This window comes from Paramisgurnus dabryanus, chromosome 5 (genome assembly GCF_030506205.2).
Source record: "Paramisgurnus dabryanus chromosome 5, PD_genome_1.1, whole genome shotgun sequence".
NCBI classification, from domain to species: domain Eukaryota; kingdom Metazoa; phylum Chordata; class Actinopteri; order Cypriniformes; family Cobitidae; genus Paramisgurnus; species Paramisgurnus dabryanus.
In genome coordinates, this window is record NC_133341.1 from 41,629,259 (window position 1) to 41,645,432 (window position 16,174).

The 16,174-nt window shown below is 37.9% G+C and overlaps 1 protein-coding gene across 5 annotated transcripts in view; it reads right to left on the bottom strand.

Annotated features, from left to right (window-relative positions):
- The window catches only part of doc2b (double C2-like domains, beta), a 276,973-nt gene that overhangs the window by 219,883 nt on the left and 40,916 nt on the right, over window positions 1-16,174 (bottom strand). For all 5 annotated transcript variants that reach the window (XM_065284219.2, XM_065284218.2, XM_065284217.2 and 2 more), the window contains one exon: window positions 12,081-12,243. In XM_065284219.2, coding sequence (XP_065140291.1) covers window positions 12,081-12,243 — 163 coding nt within the window. The remainder of the gene's footprint in view (window positions 1-12,080; window positions 12,244-16,174) is intronic.

The following is a 16,174-nucleotide window of genomic DNA, read 5'->3' on the forward strand; positions in this document are numbered from 1 at the left end:
CTAGAATACCACATCAGTCAGTATTTGCGTTTACATGGACAATTGTAATCGGTTTAAATGTTCAATCAGAATAAAAAGCTACATGTAAACACCTCAATCGGAATAAAAAAAAGAGCAAAATCCGATTAAAAATCGAATCGGTTTGGGAGTGGGGGTTTATACATTTTGTAATTTGCTCAAAAGGGCATGCTAGCCTCAGAGTAGCGTCACACAAAGGAGGGGTTTGGCAAAATGAATCTTCAAACGATTCTTTTGGGAGTTGTTGGGAAAAATGAAATGCACATTATAAAACAACAAAAGTGTTTTTGACCTTGCATGCATGTAAACCTGTTGTTGGGGACTCTCAAATTTTAGTTTTCCAATGAAAGGGATTCATCTGTTTGGCACTACTATATTTTGTCTGTAAAAGTAGGTTCAAACGTTTAAACATAGAGGTGCATCTCAAGAAATGTCATGGAAAAGTTTATTTATTTCATTAATTTTACTCAAATTGTGAAAGTTGTGTAGTAAATAAATTCAATGCACACATGCTTAAGTACTTTAAATCTTTCTTCTTTTAATTATGATGATTTTGGCTCAGATTTAACAAAACCCCACCAATTCTCTAGACAGTAGAATATGGTGAGATGCCAATCAGCTAAACACCTGCAAAAGTTTCCTGAGCCTTCAAAATGGCCTCTCAGTGTGGTTCACTTGGCTACACAATCATGGGAAAGACTGCTGATCTGACAGTTGTCCAGCAGAAAATCATTGACACCCTTTACAAAGAAGGCAAGCCACAAAAATTAATTGCCAAAGAAGCTGGCGGTTCTGAGTGCTGTATCCAAGCATGTCAACAGAAAGTTGAGTACACGGAAAAAGTGTGGAAGAAAAAGATGCACAACCAACCGAGAGAACCGCAGACTCGAGAGGCTTGTCAAGCAAAATCGATTCAAGAATGGGGGTGAACTTCACAAGGAATAGCCATCACACATAGACACACAGTGTCAAGAAAGTTTGGCTACAGTTGTCGTATTCCTCTTGTTAAGACACTCCTGAACCACAAACAACGTCAGGGGTGTCTTACCTGGGCTAAGGAGAAAAAGTGTTGTATTTCATTTGAAAATCAAGGTCCTAGAGCCTGGAGAAAGAGTGGATAAGTACATAGACCAAGTTTTCTCAGTGTGTGATGATTTGGGGTTCAATGTCATCTGCTGGTGTTGGTCCACTGTGTTTTTTTGAAAACTAAAGTCACTGCACCCGTCTACCAAGACATTTTAGACCCATTCATGCTTCCTTCTCCTGACCAGCTTTTTAAATATATGCAAATTTATTTTCCAACAGGATTTGTCACCTGCACACACTGCCAAAGCACCAAAGGTTGGTTAATTAAATGACTCCACAGTTAAGAACTTAGGTGTGATGTTCGACAGCAATCTATCGTTCGATAGTCATATCTCCAACGTCTGCCGAACAGCATTCTTCCATCTTAGAAATATCTCAAAAATACGTCATATGCTGTCTGCATCAGATGCAGAGAAGCTTATCCATGCTTTTATGACCTCAAGAATAGACTATTGTAACTCGTTTATCGGGGATGTCACGCATATCTGGTAAACAAGCTTCAGCTGGAACTTACTAAGAAGTATCACTACATAAGCCCAAGTTGTCCCATCTTTACACTGGTTACCAGTAAAATATTACATACATTTAAAAAAAATGATAATCACCTTTAAAGCCTTAAATTGCCTATCGTATCTTAAAGAACTACTATCAGAATACAATCCATCACGTGCATTGCGGTCGCACAATTCTGGTCACTTAATTATCCCTAGAATATCAAAAGTGTCTAAAGGTGGAATATTCTTTTCCTACTTAGAATGATTCACTAAAAAACGTTCGATCAAGTCTATTTAAGTCTAAACTAAAGACATTTCTCTTTAACAAACACACATAACTCGTCTGGGTAATATACTGTACTTATGCCGCAGTAGTTATCCTGTCTGGAACCGAGCGAATATTAAACCACAATACTGTATGAGCTTGCATTACACCGGCTGCCCGTTTAATCTACTTATTCGTATATATTATTTTTTTAATTCCATAAAATTGTATATAATCACACCTAAAAATGCCAGGAGGTTTTTTCTCCTAGAAGTTTTTTTAACCCCTGGGGAGTCAGCTGACACTGGCTTAACTTAGCACCCTCTTCTATACATAACATCAGTGTTCCCCAAATTTTACCCCAGAGGGCCAGAGCACTACAGAGTTTAGGTCCAACCACCTGTGACTTTCTAGTGATCATGAAGATCTTGATTAGCTTGCTCAGGTGGGTTTTTTATTCAGGGTTGGAGCTAAACTCTGCAGTGCTCTGGCCCTCCAGGGTAAGATTTGGGGAACACTGCCCTACATTTTTTCTATCCTGGCTAGTATGATTTAATCTTAGTCGCTCTATTCTGCTGCTTATTGTTGTCCATCAAATTTTCTGTGTTTTCTCCTGCATCTTTTAATGTAAAGCTACTTTGAAAAGTGCTATATAAATAACATTTTATTGAATTGGACCGTGGTTTCAGTGTGCTTGACTGGCCAGCAAAACTCACCAGACCTGAACCCCACAGAGAATTTATGGGGTACTGTCAAGAGAAAAATGGAAAAAAGAGACCAAAAAATGCAAATGAGCTGAAGGCCACTGTCAAAGTCACCTGGGCATCCATACCACACAGCAGTGCCACAAACCTCCATTCCACATCAAAATGGGTAGAAAATTGAGTACATATTAGGGCTGCACAATTAATCGCATGCGATTGTCACGTGCATCCTGTCAGTAAAGCCGGTTCCTTGATTAGCCATAAATCGCCATCAGCTGCTTTTAGATAGAGCAGCATTTACTACACAGAGCCGTTCACTGACAAGAAGGGAAATATCGCATTCATAATCAAAGGCGATTCATCCACGATGATGAATGCGGCAATATTTCCCCTCTTGAGAATTGGTGGGTTTTTGTTAAAGGTATAGCGGAAGATTTTACTAAATAAGGATTGTACTGTTTGCAATCGCGTATTTTATAAGAATACCAAAAAGCGCGTAGAGTTTCCGGACTCGTGGATTTGTGTTTGTGCGTTCCCATTGCGTGATGTGTTTGACGGAAGAACAAAGAAAACACTTGCGTCTGGAGATACAAACACATACGCAAGTAAATAAGGATTTAGATGTCATGTTTGATGCACTCGGATGAAACAATTCAGCATAACAAGGAATAGAGAGACTGGGTTTTGGATTGCGTATCCATTGACTGCAGGAGGCACGAGTCAAGCATATGGATGTTTTTGGTCGTTCACTTCAATGGCCCAGGGGTGTGACGATCTTATTTCATTACAGTTAAACAGCTAACAGGAGAAAGACGGTACCTCTCCTCCTTCTCATACAGTTTACACCGAAAGACAATATCTCTCTTCGATCTCATTTAAATCATTTAAAAGTAGACATTCCAAGCATTATGTAGACATTTATCTTTTGTTTCTATGACAAGTATTCGTTAAGTTACAGTTTATTTTTCTGACGCAATTCTGAAAGGACTTCACTGAGGGAGAGAGAACAAAACGCGCATCATGTTTATTTTCTTAATTTTGCGAAAATCACAACATTCTGTTTTATTGGGAGTTGACAGAAAAAAACTAGACACTTTAACGTTTTAAATGATGTATAAATCATTTCTGTATGTCAAAAATCAGCTGAGTAATTTAAGTCTCTTTGCGGAGTGATTGAAAAATAAAGAGTTTGCGGCGCCCGCGCCACCGTCGACCCCAGAGTGTTAAACAAGTTCCACAATTTGAGTTGAAATACTAAATTACATTTTTTAATAAAAAAATCTAATCACAACTATGAAAAACCATGTATTATGAAATAAAAAAGATTTACTTTTTCAATAAAGACATTACAGAGATAACCATTAATTTTACAATGGTGATACAAAAAGTGTGAAACAAGAAGTGTTTCAGAAGCGATTTATGGAAATAATTTACTCTTTGATTTGCTTTAATGTTTACAACAGGTAATTGCTTTGCCGGGCCAAGAAGTCATTTTTTACTTCTTATCTTCCCCAACGGGATCAATAATACCCAGGATTCTGAAGAATCTGAAGAACATTTGTAATGATAATATCTTGACAGACCTTTCTAATATCATTTCTAATATAGGACAATAAACTAAAGCTGGAAATTACACACATTCATTTTGTAATAAATAGCATTCAGAAATTTTATAATGTTAGCAATTCAATATTTGAGTAATTTAAGGACTGTTTTTGCCAGTGACCTTACCAAACTCACAGAGAGCAAACACGACACAATGATCCTCACAGGACGCTTTCAGGGCGACACATTGGACAAATCAGAGAAACGTGATGCAAATGTGTACGTATAAGAAAAAATGCATACCAAATCAAAAAGCATAATGACATAGAGAGCCACATATTATAATATAAATTCAATGGTTTACTTGTTAGCCTCGTCAATGCAGTCTTGCATAGTGCTTAATGTTATTACAATTTTTATTAACAACCCCCCAAAAATATAGCTTAAAATCATCTACTGCATATTTTCACTGAGCCATTATTCCATTTTTATTTGTTTCTTCCCCAAACATGCCCTCAAGTGTCTCTGTAATATTTTGTGCCAAAGTTTTGGTCTGCTCTAAAGAAATGGACTCAAAACCCCCAGGGATGACTCCCTATAAAAAGGAGCTTATTCCTCGTCCAACAAGGACATTATCATTCCAAATCTGTTATCTGTACGATTATCATGAAATTCCAATGAGATATTTTACATACATTTAGCCCGATTAACCCGCTAGCATTAATTCACAAGTCTATCAAACGATTCTGGCGGGCAGACTCCAAAAAAAATCAATGACTGAAGGTTTTGATGTGCCTGTTTGATGCGAGGGGCTTACGGAGCAAGATAACCTGTGAAGTGATTTTACCCCCAGCGTAATTATTGTCAAATTATCTTTTCAAATGGAGTCAATAAGCAGAAGTTGATGTGCATCTCAAATGTTTTCTCTAGCAAAAATGAAAGCGTGGGAAAGGAAGACAGGCAATACATTGAGATATCAGCTCAATTATGTGACCTTTGTGCTTTCACGCCAGCGTTTGCAGTGTATGCCGTGCAGCTTACCACCAGTACAAAATCTCAAGTTCACATTACTTTATTTGACATACATTTATGAGTAGTTTATATAATAGTGATTTGTTTAATCCGCATTGTTTTTGTGCTGTTCTGGTCCGTTTAATGACGGTTATAGAGATAAAATGCCCATGGTACACTGTCCAATCCGTTTCTCTGAAGGTTATAATAAAATATAAAGGGTTCACTCAGGGATTGACTGCATGATGCAATAGTGTTCCCATCCAACAATAAGAGCATAACAGCTGCTTCAGCATCGCTCATGCTACACAAGTGCTATGAAGTATTAAAGCTCTGCAGTATTCACAGCATACATGTGCAGTGTGCAACCGGCATTAATCAAACCAGAGTTGTACAGTGGCGCCCCTCCAGATTTCTTATGTTTTTGCTTATTTGTTAGTCTTTAATTTGGGATTTCAGCGAAAGTGAGAGATATTATCCACAAATGGCAAAAACATGGAACAGTGGAGAACCTTCCCAGGAGTGGCCGGCCAACCAAAATTACCCCAAGAGCGCAGTGATGACTCATCTAAGAGGTCACAAAAGACCCCACAACAACATCCAAAGAACTGCAGGCCGTACTTGCCTCAGTTAAAGTCAGTGTTCATGATATCACCATGGGGAAAAATGTTTTTCAAAGACGAAAACCGCTGCGGTGAAAAAAGAACATTAAAAGGCTCGTCTCAGTTTTGCCAGAAAACATCTTGATGATCCCCAAGACTTTTGGGAAAATACTCTCTGGACTGACGAGACAAAAGTTGAACTGTTTAAGTCTGATGTAAAAGTAACATTTCAGAAAAAAAAACATCATCCAACAGTAAAATATGGTGGTGGTAGTGTGATGGCCTGGGGCTCTTTTGCTGCTTCAGGACCTGGAAGACTTGCTGTGATAAATGAAACATAAATTCTAATGTCTACCAAAAAATCCTGGAGGAGAACGGGTCTCATTCACTAAGCATGCGTACACGCAAATTGGTGTGCGAGATGTGCGTAGACGTTTCAACGAACAAATTATGATTTAACAATACTTTCGTATTAAAAATTCCTTCTAACTGTCCAAAAAAATTAAAGAACAACAAATACCACACATACGCAATAATCATGTATGATATAATAAAATACAAGGCTATAATTATCATGTACAGTCATGTACAAAATGTACAAAAATACAGTCGGCTTCCCTTACTCCTTAACAAAAAACAGTGTTTAAACGGGGGTAAAGGATTGGTGGCGTCAAACTCCCTACTTCCCAATTATTTACAATATGTACATTAAATGAGCTAACAAATCAGAAGGGCTAGGCAAAACTCACAGTCAATAATCAGGCAAGGGTCGAATAACAGGGTCAACAATATGGTAACCAAACGCACAACAGCAATGAGCAACCCAGCTTGCACCCGTGTACGTGAACCGGAAGTCCTTTTAAGGGCGGCAGATGGCAGGATGTCCAATCGAAAAGCCAAAGCAATCAGGTTTCTGGACAGAACAGAGACAACACAAAACATTTCCCACAAAAAGAAAACAAGAACTACAACAAGGTTGTAACAGGCATGTTTATCCAAATTGCCAACCTTGCGCTAAACAATTATTAGTGAATGAGACGCCATCTGTTCGTGAACTCCAGCTGCAGGGAACTTGGGTTCTGCAGCAGGACAATGATCCAAAACACACCAGCAAGTCCACCTCTGAATGGCTGAAGAAAAACTAAATGAAGACTTTGGAGTGGCCTAATCAAAGTCCTAACCTTAATCATATTGAGACGCTGTGGCATGACCTTAAAAAGGTGGTTCATGCTTGAAAACCCTCAAATGTGGCTGAATTACAACAATGATGAGTGGGCTAAAATTCCTCCACAGCGCTGTAACAGACTTATTGCAAGTTTTTGCAAACGCTTGATTGCAGTTACCAGTTATTAGGTTTAGGGGGCAAGCGCTTTTTCACACAGGGACATGTGTGTTTGGATTTAGTTTTCCCTTCATAATAAAAACCTTCTTTTAAAAACTGCATGTTGTGTTTAGTTGTGTTATCTTTGATTAATATTTAAATGTGTTTCATGATCTGAAACATTAAAGTGTGACAAACATGCAAAAAATACTGTGGGGCGGTTTCGCAGACAGGGCTTATCCGACTAAAAATGCAATGTTGGAGCTGCTTTAATTTCAAAACAGCTTGCCCTGACATATTTTAAAATATATCATTGCCATTGTTTTGTCTCAAGATGCACACCAGTATAACTAACCAAAAATAACTAAGGCCTAGTCCTGGATTAATCTAAACCCTGTCTGGGATACTGCTCCTGTGTGTGTTAAAGTGTGCGTGTGTGTAAATATTACCAGAAATGGAATCAAATCTTTGTCTAGATGGTGATCTGGGAAAAAAATCCAACTGTCAGTAGACCAGAGAGATATTCAGTCTGAATCATGTCTGTATGTCTCTGTTAGATTTGTACAGATTGATATACAACGTCAAGGATTCTAAATTTGAACCTGTCTAGACATCACTGCCATCTTCCAGGACTTATTCACATTCAATACAACTTAAGCCTGCCACAGATTCTGTCGATAGAGCTTAAGGCTCCATGAATAGTTTCCTGTGTAGAAAAGTTTCGCCCTTCTCAATGTCTTTTGAAGGTTTCAAAGAATGCATTGAAATAATGTGTTAAATTGTTCATGGATATCTACATATGAGGTATGTGGCTTTATTAAGTGTAAAAATTATCCAGAAACTGTTTTACATGTCCATTTACAATCCAAGAATGAAATGGTCTATTATTTCCTTATTTGAAAGGGTCACGGATAATAATGTTGAGCTCTGCTCAGATTAGCATACATCTCGACTGTAACGTCACAGTTGGTGTTATGTAGAGTTTGGCCTGTTTTCCAGCTGTCTTTTGCATGCACAAAGTTTACATGAGAAGGCGGAAACAATCGTGTTTGAGGCTCACGTTTAGAGATCGACTAATATATCTGTTTTCCGATATACAGCGGGGCGAGTGAACACTGACGTCCGCTCATGCTCTGGTTCTCATACGCACCGAATCTTACCAAGCAAACGTTCAAACAGGCGCTTTCTTTACTAATCGACTGCAGATTTAAATATAATACATATATATTCTCGACTGAACTAGTCTTAAAACTACACTTTGTGACCAAGAAACGGTTATATAAAGAAATGGCTACTCCGTCCATTGAGTTATTATGAGATTCAAAGAAGCCGAAGGTGTTACCTGTCATTCTGGCCGCCCTCAAATCCGTGGCGGAAGAAAGTAGTTCCCAAACAAAGAGGCTTTTAAAATAACTCTGTTGTTGTTTCATTTTTTCGAACTGTTGTATAAAAGCAATATTATTGCTTTTTTTTAAAGCAATATCATTGCAATATTATTACGGCCTCGTGCCTCTGGCCTAATCACAGCCGTGATGATATATGTTAGCTAACCAGAACTTTGTGATTGGCCCGAATACCTCTGACGTCAGCCGGAAATGTGACGCTCCTTAACATGTTTTGAAGATTAGCTCCCAAGGCAATGCTGACATGAGTTAATATCGTCTTTACTACCTCCATCAGCTGATCGATGAACTTTACCAGCGAGGACGTAACAGATTGATACATTAAGGATACTAAAACATAAAACCATGTCTGCATTTGTGATCATAAAAATCTCCGAACAACAAGCACTACTCTGAACTGCTCAAAGCGTGCGTATGAATCACAATTTAGGCAGTAGTAAACTTTTTAAATATAAAAACATTGACTACTTACAGGCTGTGAGTCAGAAGCGGGAGGAATTATGATAATGAGCGTCATGTCAACATCAACCGGCCCAGGAATTAAACTGTTGCCTACAATCCGTGTGTTTGTTGTAGTCCAAGAAAAGAGATTTTAATTGGAAATGATAACTCGCGTCATTGTTTACTTTGGAGTTTGTACCTTTTGCATATCATTAACATGTACTAATACACACTTACACATCAATCAAATGTGAATCGGATAATTGGTGATTTTTAATATTGCATTACTTCCCCAATGTCAATTGTTTAATTCAATAAAACCTTGTATTTTTGTGATTATTTTGAATTTAAGCAAGTATTTAATGTTATATTGCTTGCATATACAAGTCCTATCTGGCGCTCAAACACTATATTTTTTGTGTAGAGAGAGACTGATATCACGTGACATTGTGGTGCCGTGTTAACCTCATGGACCTACGATACGGGGGATCCGGGTTCGATTGCCCTTTAAGGCAATATTTTTATATAAACTTTAACCAAGCAACCACCATTACAACTGGCTTGTAAACATGAGCTACGCGATCTTTTGGCGTTTGAAATAAAAGAAAACCCATTAAATTATTTCATATGACATGCAGGTAGGCACACTTTGTGACCTAAAGAGTTGTCTTCTTTCTCTTTGCAACAGTGCTGCGGCGCTTGTGGCCTCTAGGGGCGCTAGACATGAAAAATACATGTCTAGCACCCCCTAGTGGCCAAAAAGTTCCATGGTGTGTGTTTAAGTCCAGAGAATGTCCATCCATTCCTTAAAGTGACACTTTGTAGTTTTTATACCCACATAATATATTTTCAAGACCCTTGTAATGGTACATCGACTTAAAATAGGATGAATGACATGTCCACCATAGCCTGACTGGGTCTGTATCGCTTTTACTCATACTTTTAAACTTGGGGTTTCGGGTAGTAACCCGAGCACATAAAAAGAACTACAAAAATCTGCTTTACGGCATACGTCACTTCCTCCACTTCCTCAAATTCGGACGTGAGAGCGCAACTATTTATTTTCCTCATGTTTTTGTAATGTACAACTGGCTTGTAAACGTGAGCTATGCGATCGTTTGGCGTTTGAAAAAATAAAGCCCATAAAATTATATTTGCTGGAAGGCAGCGGCGGACTTTGTGTGTTTTTTTTCCTCTCTCTCTCTCTCTCTCTCTCTCTCTCTCTCTCTCTCTCTCTCTCTCTCATTGACTTCTATCTTCTTTTATTTGTTAACTCTTTCACCGCCAGCGTTTTTAAAAAAAGTTGCCAGCCAGCGCCAGCGTTTTTCATGATTTTCACCAAAGTTTAATGCCTTCCAAAAAACGTTTCTTCCTACCTTCAGTGGTTCTTTTGTAATCAGCTTTTGAATATGGGTAGGTTTCTGCAAAAACACCACATTTTGAGCAAAAAGCAGAAATAATTCCATTTTTGTTACAGACTTTTAATAGAGATCCCATTCAGAGCGATCTCTAAAACAGACACGGACATGCAGCCGCTTGCCATAGGGCAATACTTCCGGTTTTAAAAAGTTGCGGAAGCCACCTGGTGGATAATAGCGGTATTGCGGAAAGACGGAAAATCTCGTCATTGGCGGGGAAGCGTTTTCTCTTAATTGACGAGATATCTCGTCAATGGCGGGGAAAGAGTTAATGTTCGTTCTCCTGAAAGTGATTGTATATTTCATCTAACTTCTTGAATCAATAACCTAAAGAGTTGTCTTCTTTTCCTTTTTCGCCAGTGCTATGGCGCTTGTGGCCTCTAAGGGCGATAGACGTGAAAAATACACGTCTAGTGCCCCCTAGTGGCCAAAAAGTTCCGCGGTGTGCCTTGAAAAAATAACCCAAGCAGCTCCAGGGGGGATAAATAAAGGCCTTCTTAGGATAATCAATGCGATTTTGTTAAAAAAATATCCATATTTAAAACTTTAAATGAAAATAAAAGCTGTTTGTGCACAACATGGTATGTAAGTATTATTCTCCGTAAGGCCCAACACAAGCCTTTCAGATCTCATTTATTTAGTCATCCTTTCAAAAATTTAGCCCACCCCTCTGACACCAATGCACCACTTACATGGACACATCTCATTCATCTTACAAAACCACATTTGCCTTTACAGAATTAATTTTAAATAAAAAATCAGATGTAATCCACATTTGTATACCAGGAACATTTAAAAAAACATGGGTGCCCGCAAATGTGAATGTCTCAATCCATCCATCTTTCTAAAGCAATAAAATCTCCATGTGCGGGTTTGATAAATGCTCACGAACATCTTTTTGCATGTCAGATGTAATCAAATGTGTGTCTGTAAACTTTGGTGGGCCACAAGCTTTATGATATGTAATAAAACAGTGACTGATTGGTTCCTCTGTGAGTTCTTGTCCTGCAATGTGCTTGACAGACTGCTTTAGAGATGTTACTGTAGTTTTGCATGCTAAGTAATCTTATCACACCCTGCAGATGGGTCCATTTTATTCAAGCCAGAGTGAGTTTATTTTTTAACAAACTGTGCATTTTATCTTGCCGTTTCCTTTAAATGCATTTCTGCAAGGTTAAGCAATACCGTGATTCGTACCTGGATGAGAATCAGCCTGAAATCGATGTAAGACCGAATGTTTATTTGATGAAAGGTTAAACAGGGTTATAAAATGACTGAGCTTATTAACAGCACTGCTGGAATATCATGGGACGTCCCATCTGAAGTACAGAAGTGTATGAAGGGTGTATTAATAGGCAAACTGACCTTTAAATCTATAGCCTTAGTAGCATAATAGCAGCAAAATTAACCAATAACTTGGGTCTAAATCCAAACTGCCCACTCAGGTGAATATACCAGGAAATGTTGGCTCGACTCCTGAAAGCATTGCTTTACAGACTGTGGCCCCAACAAAGTATTTGTATGCTTAAGTCTCACTTTAAAACATTTGAAAATCATTTACAAAGTCTGTTATAACAGTTAACTATGCAAAGTTATATGGAACTGAGAATGTTCATCAGGCAATCAGATTCAAGCATCCAACAGACCCGTAGTATAAGACGTTTTAAATCGTAAAATAAAAATGAAAATGGGAATTATGAAAAATCTATTTGTGGTGGCCATTGGCAGGTGTGCTAAATTTTAACCCATGTGTATAACACAACATATCTAACCTTTGTTTTGAGCCCATGTGTAGGTGACAGGTGCGCTTCTGGCCACTGGCAGCTCCCCGGCTCTTTCCATTACTGGCTTTCTGTTATCCAGAATTGAATCCTTGATGGGACGGACATGCTTCGGCAAGGCGTTGTAGAACCAGGCTCCTGAACGTTTCCACACCTTTGAAGAGAAGGAAAAGAAAAACTGATGTTATTGTCATTTCCGCAATGTCAGTTGCTATTGCTAATGGCACAAAATTACATGTTTCGAAACAAGCAATTAAACAAGCAGTTGATCTGATCCAGGTACAATGATGTGCCAATCAGATGTGTTAATAATGCGAGAAGCTTGGTGGGTCGGCCGTTGCTCAGGCCAGAAAGGCAATTAAGAAGTGACAGACGGCAGCTCCCAAAATGTCAGGCTGACAGCAGCTGGTAGAGTTTTTGGCAGTGACTGACTCCTGGCTGTACCTGGTCACTTACCATTTCCATGGACAACAAATGGGAACATGCAATAGTGCAACACTAGCAACACTATTTACATGACAATAATTTGTTGAACAATTTCAACAGTAAAACCAAAAATGCAAACTTTTGAAAAAGGATTTCAAATTTTTAATATGCAATTTAAATAGGGTAAGTTTATCATTAACGTGTTTGTAAGGCTTGCAAATGTTTAAATGGTTGAACAATTTAACCGCAAAAAGGCGTTAAAGTAAACCCTCCGCCTGTGTGTGAGCACTCGTTTAAGTGCCCTTAGTAGTGCACATACAGAGATAAGTGTTTCAAAAGTAAAGCCAACATAAAATCTTTCTAGGGTTTCCCGCAGCATATTTCAGTTAAGGCGGCCCGACTAAGCTGGAAAACCCTACCGCCTTAACTAACTTGTCCAAAAAAAAAAAAAAAAATTATTAGCTGCAGAAAAGGCTGTCAAGTACATCTCGGAGAATAGCGCGTACGCGCATCACACCGCATGTGGGGACGCCCGCCACACGGCCGAAATGAGAAAGACGTGGTCCGGACCGTCACTGTCTGGAGGATAACTAGCTAGTTGATAAAACATCGCGGAGAATAGCACGGACGTGCTTCACACCGCGAGCGTGCACGCGCACCAGACGGCCGACATGAGATAAGACGTGCTCCGTCATGTCTGGAGAATAGCCAGTTCATAAAACACGTGTCCGTGAGAACTGTAAGTGGACTTACATGCTACAGTTACACTCCTTTAAGATAATGTAATTAATAGTGGGAAATAATACGTTTTTACAATTTTTGCGCTATCTATCATCGTTTGCCAGACGTTCTACAACATCTGCTTTAGTTTGTGTTTATTAACCCTTTAGTTTCACTTTATCACGCAGCTATTCCCATTAGAGGTATCTGTTAAAAACATTACAATTCATTAATAATCTAGTATGTGTTCATTTTTGTCATAGTTTCTTCAAAATTAAGTTTTATTTGAGTGTTTTAAAAATAAATATTTTATTTATTTATTTTATTAAAATATTTTAATTTTCATCATGATGCATACACCCCGCCCCTTTGATTGCCACGACCTTGGCCCCGCCCACCCGTCCAACCCTACCACCTTGACTAACACATTTTCTGCGGGAAACCCTGCTTTCTGTTTTTGACAGGGCACATCCACACAAAATGATCTCACAAAGATCACAAAAATTTTGTGCAAATGCCAAAAGATAGGTAATTACCATTCTGTAACTAAATTATGGTAAGCACCACAAAAAGATAAGTATTTCAAACTGCTACCGCAATCAGTTCATTCACAACGGAAAAAATATCACACATAATTGCGAATAAAGGGCTTGAACTGAAATTTTCCAAGAAATGCATTATACCAGTGAGACAACGTGTAATTTAGAAAAATGATCCATTTTGCAGGTGGAATAAGGGAAATGAAACATGATTTTGCCCTATGTCCTATGCATACAGTATCTTAAATGAGTGGGACTGTATTTGATTCTGAAAAAAAAATCCACAATTTAATAACAAAAACCCATTTTTATTATATCTTTATTTTTAATAAGCTTAAGCAGGTGTGACTTAACGTGTCCTTTCATGCTTTATCTGTACAATTCCCCTTCAAAATTTGCGCTTTGTAAAAACGCTTACTCACATAAAATAAAAGACATTATAATGTGCATGACTGCAATTAACATACACAATAAAGGACCAGATGTGTAAATGCACTAAAAGGCCTCCTTTGAAAAATTATGCATTTAAATTGACTGGTCCTTCACCAGATTTTATCTCACAAATTAATTTATAAAAAAAAGGAGCTGTCAAAGGTGTCAAAAGACACACATAAAGATTTTCCTTAGAGGCACATTGTCTAAAAATCCTAAGGAAACAAATTTGAAAACAATTAAATGTTTCTGTTTGGTGTCACTAAAGAACCAACACATTAAGTTAGTTTCATTCAAATTGTATTCAAGATGAAAAATCAGATCAGGCCTGATCTCCACCATCATGTTGTGATGTTACTTGCTGATTTGAACTGTAGTCTATATTCCCCAACGTGGAGACGAAGCGCTGGTAAGAGTGAAGGGACCATTTGGGAAGCATGCGTGTTTTGTCAAGGTCAATGAAGAGTAGCAAAAGAAAAAAATTTGATCTCTCTCTGTCTCTGAATACAGCATCTAGAGACTTGTTATGGTTCAGCTTATACTGCAGGGAATGCATGACAGACGCACAACATTTAATATGCAAACATAGACTTTAAGGCTCCCATTTACATAAACTGCTCCCTATTTACAGCTTTAACACTCTGTGAAACTGTTTTACAGCTGAAAGTACATTCATATTATATTTATAACTATATATTCACATTGCCACTTATAAAAAAACACATACAGTATAAGGGTCAATGACGTGACGTTAATTATTTTGTGTCTGTATGTTTCAATTAAATGTAAAAGGGTAAAAATTTTAAAATAAATTTGCAGATTACTTGCATACATTCTCTTTTTGAGGACCAAGAAAAAAATTCAGGTTTTATTTCATTTGAAAGACTATTTGGGGGATAACTGCAAAAATATCAATGTGCTGTAACCGGTCTGTGTCAATTGGTGTAACTAGCAGCGTTTCCCGCAGCACTTTCCAGTTCGGGCGGCCCGCCTAAGCTGGGAAACCCTACCGCCTTAACTAGGTTGTCAACATTTTTTTTTATTCACTGCACAAAAGTCTGTCAAGTGCATCTCGGAAAATAGCGTGGACGCGCACCACACGGCCGAAACGAGATAAAGACGTGGTCCGTCATGTCTGGAGGATAGCCAGTTGATAAAACACGTGTCCGTGAGAGCTGTAAGTGGACTTATGTTTTGAGTTTATTAAAGCCTGTTATTGTATTAGTCTATAGTTCTTGCAAATTTAAAGTAAGTTAGCTGGTGATTTTGTTGTTTGAGCAACCTACTACGAGCTAGGTTTCACGTGCCTGTTGATTAGATATTAACGTGTATATTAATGTGCATTATTTATATGCTACAGTAGTTACACTCCTAGATAATGTAATTAATAGTGGGAAACAGTTTTTACTATTTTTGCGCTATCTATCATCGTTCGCCAGACGTTCATCTGCTTCAGTTTGTGTTTATTAACCCTTTAGTTTCAGTTCATCACGCAGCTTTTCCCGTTAGAGGTAAAAACATTTAATTAATTAATAATCTAGTGTGTGTTCATTTTCTGTCATAGTTTCTTCAAAATTAAGTTTTATTTGAGTGTTTTAAATAAAAATATTAAAATTTTCATCATAACGCATACACTCCGCCCCTTTTATTGTCACGCCCCCAAAACCACCCCCAACCCTACCACATTAACTAACACATTTTCTGCGAGAAACCCTGACTGGATTCTTGTAAATAAAAATATATTCAAAAAAATGTATATCATCTACTGTAATATACATTTTTTAAATACATTCTTACATAATTTGTCAAAGATTATTTAGAAAACAGAGCTTTTTCAGCATGTCAGAACAAATATTACAAAATCGCATAAAAATTTACATTTAGAAATAACTACTAAAATTATATTTTAAAATGATTTTTTTATGATTACGCTTGCATGGCATCAAGGTGGATAAAATATTTTATATT